Source organism: Arachis hypogaea, chromosome 10 (assembly GCF_003086295.3).
Source record: "Arachis hypogaea cultivar Tifrunner chromosome 10, arahy.Tifrunner.gnm2.J5K5, whole genome shotgun sequence".
Classification (NCBI taxonomy): domain Eukaryota; kingdom Viridiplantae; phylum Streptophyta; class Magnoliopsida; order Fabales; family Fabaceae; genus Arachis; species Arachis hypogaea.
This window is the reverse complement of record NC_092045.1, coordinates 92,734,421-92,741,057: the sequence shown is the minus strand read 5'-3', so window position 1 is coordinate 92,741,057 and position 6,637 is coordinate 92,734,421. Positions and strand designations below refer to the sequence as shown.

General features: G+C 36.7%; 1 protein-coding gene across 1 annotated transcript; it reads left to right on the top strand.

Annotated features, from left to right (window-relative positions):
• The first annotated feature begins 358 nt into the window (after window positions 1–358).
• LOC112715947 (homeobox protein knotted-1-like 3) lies at window positions 359–4,642 on the top strand. Its single transcript, XM_025767789.3, has 6 exons — window positions 359–1,860; window positions 2,198–2,318; window positions 3,185–3,378; window positions 3,470–3,601; window positions 3,960–4,096; window positions 4,171–4,642. The coding sequence occupies exons 1-6, from the start codon at window positions 1,177–1,179 to the stop codon at window positions 4,172–4,174; spliced, it is 1,272 nt and encodes a 423-aa protein (XP_025623574.1). The 5' UTR covers window positions 359–1,176; the 3' UTR covers window positions 4,175–4,642.
• The last annotated feature ends 1,995 nt before the right edge of the window (window positions 4,643–6,637 follow it).

Sequence of the window (6,637 nt, the reverse complement as noted above, 5' to 3'; positions counted from 1 at the left end):
TTAAAATAGACAATAGCTTAAAGTGGAATATACTAGTGTTACCTGATAGATTAGGAAATGGTTAGATGGTTACTCTACATTTATGGCCCAATGAATGCCAATGAAAAAAGAAGAAAAGAACAAGGTTCCCTTTACTATTACGATAGAGTGATAGACAACGTGTCATAATGGTTAAACTATAATTGGCAATAGTGTTAAAAATTATTAAGGCTACGGTTTTGGGTGTTGCTAAGCTTAGTGTTGTCTTCTGTACCCTGAAAATTCAAAGAGCGTTTTTCCACTAATAATCTTTTGAACTTTATTGATAATTTGTTATTCACTTATTGAATAATATTTTGAAAAGAAGTGTGAAAAGAATACATGCATGGTTTTTCCACATAGATTTACTTAGTATTAATTTTCACTATCAATTACTTAGTAGATGTTTCTGTAAGTTTTCCATAGGAAGTCTCTTTTTTTAACCAATACAAAAAATCAACACCATGGAGAGATGGTGATAAAGTTTTGAAAGAAAAACCCATCATGATGGTTATAATTAAATAATTTTCATGTGTTTAAGAAGAGCAAAAAAAAACAATTTTTTTTCAAGCACTCTGATTATTTAAAAAGAAAATAAAAATATTAGTACATATAAAAATTAATTATTAAATTTGTCACTGAATATATATTAATTAATTTATTTTTAATATATATTTTATATTTTAATGTATATTTAATATCGATAACTGAATTTTCGTAGATAACATAGTTGAAAAGAAAAATGGACAAGAATTTCAGAGTATAAAATAGAGGGAAGAAGTTAGTTTGGCAAACAGGCAAAGTATAGTAATATTAGGGGTGACCGGAAAACCAATTTGCAGCAGAAGAGAAACGGAAAAAACAAGGCCTTATTGTAAGAATTTAGAGTTCAATATACAAATACAACAAGGCAATACCAGGTTTGATAGCCACAGAACAGAAAACAGCACCCTCTTCCCTAGCTAGCTAGCTAGCTCCTACTCGATTCTCTTTCTCTCAACTGAATTTTCCTTCACCGTAATAGCAGCTAGCTACTAACACTAAGTCACTAATAATAAGTAATAACCATAACCATACTCTACGCTTTGGTTGTAGTTAGTTAGTTAATTAGTTAGTTAGTTAGATAGAATTGTTTGTTTCTTTTAACTCTAACGGCATATGGCATACCATAACCACCACCTGTCTCAAGACCTTTCACCACTTCACCACCAACATTTCAGTGACCAACAGCAACCTCAACCGCTCTCAGATAACACTGCTATACTTTCCGAGCACCTCTCCCCCACTGACCCCACCGCCAAATCCCCCTCCGATCCTCACCCCAACTGGCTCAACAACGCCCTTCTCCGCACCCACTACACCAACAACGACACCAACGCCACCAATTTTCTCAACCTCCACACCGCCGCCTCTGCTTCCGACTCCTCCGCCGCCGCCGCCGCAGCTGCTTCACAATCCTCCGCTCAGTGGCTCGCCCGCCCTGTCCTCCACCGCAACCACAGCGAGGTCATCGACGACGTCGCCCCCCTGTCCAACAACGAATCGCCTGATATGAAGGTTGCCGGCGACGGCAAGGGGGAGGTGGCGACTGTGGATAGCGGCGGCGAGGGCGGAGGTGGGTTGGTGAACTGGCAGAATGCTCGGTACAAGGCGGAGATTCTGTCACACCCGCTTTACGAGCAGCTTCTGTCGGCACACGTGGCGTGCCTGCGGATCGCCACGCCGGTGGACCAGTTACCAAGGATCGACGCTCAGTTGGCTCAGTCCCAGAATGTGGTGGCCAAGTACTCTTCCTTCGCTCACGCTCCTCTCGGCGATGACAAAGAGCTCGACCAGTTCTTGGTAAACTCCTTCTGTTCTCCATTCATTCCCACAGCTTTTTTGTTTAAGCGTTTTCCGTGTTTTATGATACGGTATTAAAATTTATATAATCAAGACTTCCATCCTTGTTGATTTCGTGTCGAATCTCAAATTTGGATAATTATTATTCATAATTGAGATGGTTTTGTAGTCATATATATATATATATATATATATATATATATATATATATATATATATATCTCTATTATGGCAGTGGGCTTGAACAATAGTATTTCTATTTTATTTGTAATTCATTAATTCCAGAATTGTGTTCTTTATTTTAATATGATTTCATGGTTGGTGCTGATTGTTGCAGTCACACTATGTTTTGTTGCTCTGTTCCTTCAAAGAACAACTCCAACAACATGTTCGTGTCCATGCAATGGAAGCAGTAATGGCTTGCTGGGAGATTGAGCAATCCTTACAAAGTCTAACAGGTGCAATAATTGTGTTCTTTTTTCATTTTTCATCTTAAAAAAATAAAAATAAAAACACTAGGAATAAAGGTTGGTTGGTCACAGTGGTAAATTGAAAATAACTTGTACCAAAATTCTTGTCTAACATTGTGTGCTCCCTCAACGATGTTCCTGATATCAAGGAACCAACCAAGCAGTGACTGGCTCACCCAAACACATTACCTATTTTTGAGCAACTTCCACAAAACTGCTGAGACAGGTTCATGTCCCTCTATAATTGGCACAACATATTATGTACCTTGATAAAAAAAAAACCTTTAGCTGAACTTTGGGAGTCTTTAAAATATATATATCTATTTTTTTATAGGACAGTAACTGCAATTTGTGGCGCTTCATGTTTAGAGTCACAGTTTAGGAACATAGCACAGAGTTCTTGCTGTTTTTAATTCATATTCAGAACAATTAATTCCCCGGGATAGCAACTAAAGTTTGGGTCTAACCTCATGTTCAAAGTTTCTGACAAGTTAAAATACCGGTCAATTTAGGTGTGCACAATAAATGATATCAAAGTCCTTGAGTTATGGTAGACTAAATGGAACAGGGGGACATGAGTAACAGTTTCCCGTATAAACATCCGTTAACTACTTGATTAAAATTGGAATGTATGTAGCATAATAAGGACATAATGATTGTAATTTCTGTGATGTATAAAGTCTATAATAAAAAGGCTTTACAATGTCTTGCTTAGTTTGCCAAACTATCTTATGTTTTTGAAGTAGACAAATGACCAGGAAAATCAAATTGCATATTTGCGTAGTCCTTTTTCGCAATTGGATGAGTGTACTAAAGCTATGATTTCTTTCTACATGCTATGTGATCGATGACAGGAGTTTCGCCAGGGGAAGGTACCGGAGCAACAATGTCCGATGATGAAGATGACCAAGTAGACAGTGATGCCAATCTGTTTGATGGTGGTTTGGATGGTTCCGATAGCATGGGATTTGGCCCTCTTGTTCCAACAGAGAATGAGAGATCCCTTATGGAACGTGTAAGACATGAATTGAAGCATGAACTGAAACAGGTAATAAGGGTTATAGACTTCAAACTTAAACTCCCCTAATTTTAAATCCTTTTCCATGTGATTGATCTCTCAAGTTCTCTTTATCATGTAGGGTTATAAGGATAAAATTGTGGACATAAGAGAGGAAATTTTGCGCAAAAGACGAGCCGGGAAACTTCCCGGGGACACCACCTCTGTTCTTAAAGCATGGTGGCAATCACATTCCAAGTGGCCTTACCCTACAGTAAGAACTCAACACTTGCTCTACTAATGTTTGGTGAAATCATTCTCGAATTTCAACGTTCATTATCTGAAAATTGACTTTTGTTAAACATTTTTTTTTCTTAAAAAAAAAAAAAGCAGTTTGTCATATATAAGTCAAAGCACAGGAATAAGGACTACAGATTTTGTCTAAGATTATGCCTATTATATGGTCCACACGCTAATGTTAGCGCTGTAGTAACCTTAGAATATATTATGATATTCCTATTACTCATGTAGCTGGTCCTGGAATTCTACTATATTTTATTTTTCCAAAGCTACTATTCTGAAGTCAATACTACCTGCTATGTAACAAGTGGCTCATTGTTTTGGTTTTTCAGGAGGAAGATAAGGCAAGGTTGGTGCAGGAAACAGGATTGCAATTGAAGCAGATCAATAATTGGTTCATCAACCAAAGGAAGAGGAACTGGCACAGTAATCCTTCAACTTCTACTTCCTTGAAGAGCAAGCGCAAAAGGTATTCCAATAATCACAATATTTACATGATCCTTCTTTCCAGTCTTAATAATAATAACAAAACTAATAATGCAGGTGATAATAGTGCTGAATGATACATGTAAATGGAGGGAAACTGAGGAATCAATCATTGGCTATGTACTGTGTTAGTGCATGGCAATGGATTCAAGGAAAGGCAATCACTTTTGGCTGCTTCTGTTCATGGAACATCTATGTTTGTTTACACTATAAGGAGCAAATATTTGGAGGCCTTCAGCACCTTTGAAGCATGAAAATTAGGGAGCTCAATTAGGAACTATACGGCGACATATATGATTTCTAATCACAATTTAATGACTTTGAATTATATATAGTAAGGGGTCGGGATTATAGGGGTACAGTAATAATCTGTGCATTTTGATCTTGAAGTTGGTATTTCGTTCCTATATGTGAAGGTCATTTTCTTGCAGAAAATGATATATAGTTATTATATACTATATAGTACGTATTTACTTTTTAATTTTTATACTTAAATGATGATAGATGCCTAGATGGTATGGGTTTCGCATGATGCTTCTTCAGGTGATCGTAAAGTCATAATCATGGCATGAAACAACTTGAGTGAATTAGAAGGGTGAAAACAAAGTTCATAATTTTTTTTAACCCGTGTGTGGTTGGAGGATATCTACATATTGGTATTTGTGCTTTGTTTTGAGGGGTGGGACAAATTTCTTTTATACATGCTATGCGACCAAACTATATATTATTTAGTTGAGGAATGTATATGTATTTTTTTAATACATTTTATTTTTTTTACTTTTCAATTTTAGTATTAAAAATAATCGATAAAAATCACAAAAAATAAAAAATTGTCTCTTATACAATAAAAGAAGTGTAAAAAAAATTATACAAAAATAAGACAACTATTATTTCTTTTAAACAAATATCAAAAATAAAATAACTCACTAATGTGTATGTGCGTGCTCCGAGAACCCAATTGTTATTACGCAAGTGTATTAGGAATAAAAAGAAGAAACTGAATTGATTTTATCTGAAAATTTGATGAATTATATTATGAAAAATGTTAGAGAATTATTAAAATTTTTTATTTTTAACTATTAGTTAGTTATCAATGTTTAAATATACGAAATAAATTATATTGTTAAATTATTAGATTAATAAAACTATACTAAAAATAAGTTGAGTTAATAGTTAAGTGATGGTAAAAAATAATAAATTTTGATAATAGTCGCTAGCATTTTTCTTATATTATAAATAAACTCAAATAATCCTTTATTTTATTTTATTTTTCAGAATTTGGTAGGAATTGAAATGATTTAATATAGGGTTATGTTAGGTGATTAATGACTTTCTTGAACAATATGAATAACTACCAATCAAATAAAAACACATTACACCTCTAAATTAGCTACCTAAATCTTATATTAAAATAATTATCCATACACTTAGTGAAATGAACATCCGATATATCTATTGTTCACATTGTTTAGTATTTTTATTGTCTACTTATATTTTTTCTTTAATATTTACAATTCTGTTAGGAAAATAATGGAAAATCTAAAGAATGTGAACAATGGACTCCGAATTTGGCCCAATATAAGAAAAAAAAAAGTAAGAAAACTCTCCAAATTACCTAAGCCAAAAAACTCAAACAATTATTTCAAAAAATTAACCATCTCAAACCTAATTTACGAAAGGAATTCACCCAAACACCCTCCCCTTCCCCCTCCCAAACTATCTGCCACCATCACCCTCATCAATCATCCTACCTCTCCAGTGTTAGAAGCTCCTTCACCGGCCATCATCGTCCACCCTTGTAGCCCCCTCTCCATAACCATCGTGGGATCGTCATTAAACAACTATCCACGTAGTTATTAAAATAATTATCCGGCTACCTAGTGAAATGAGCATCCGGCATTTATTAATTGTATATACTTAAACTGAATCAAACAAAATAATCATCCAATTAAAAATTAAAATAACCATCTACATACCTAGTAAATTGAATATCCAACACATTTGTAGAGTGGAGAGAGTCGACGGCGACACATGGAGGCAGGGGAGGAGATTTGGCGACGGAGCAACCACGCAACGACAACTTTGGCTAGGCAAGGTTGCGAATCTGCTCTATGGGCTTCGAACCTGAATGCACAGCGGCCAGAGATGGAAGAGGAGGAGGAGTTGAATCGGTAGGAGGAAGGGCGGCATCGATGAGGTACAGCACAGCAGCAACAATGGTGTGATGGAGAGGACAGACGACGGGGATAACGTGCATCTCAAACAGCGTAAAGGGAGGTGGCGGCCTTCGGTGGGGTCTGCACGGTCGGCGGCAGGTGGGCAGCGATAACGAGGACGCACAGGACTACTGCAACGCAATCTCCCGTTGCTACGACGCACAAGTGGAACACGAAGAAACTGTGCGTCATCGACGAGAGGCTGGGCGTCGGCGGCGGGAGGCTGGGTGGCGTCGGCGTCAGCGTCGCATGGACGACGTCGGCTGGGCGGTGTCTGATCGGACAGCGGAAAAGTACATTGGCGCGGA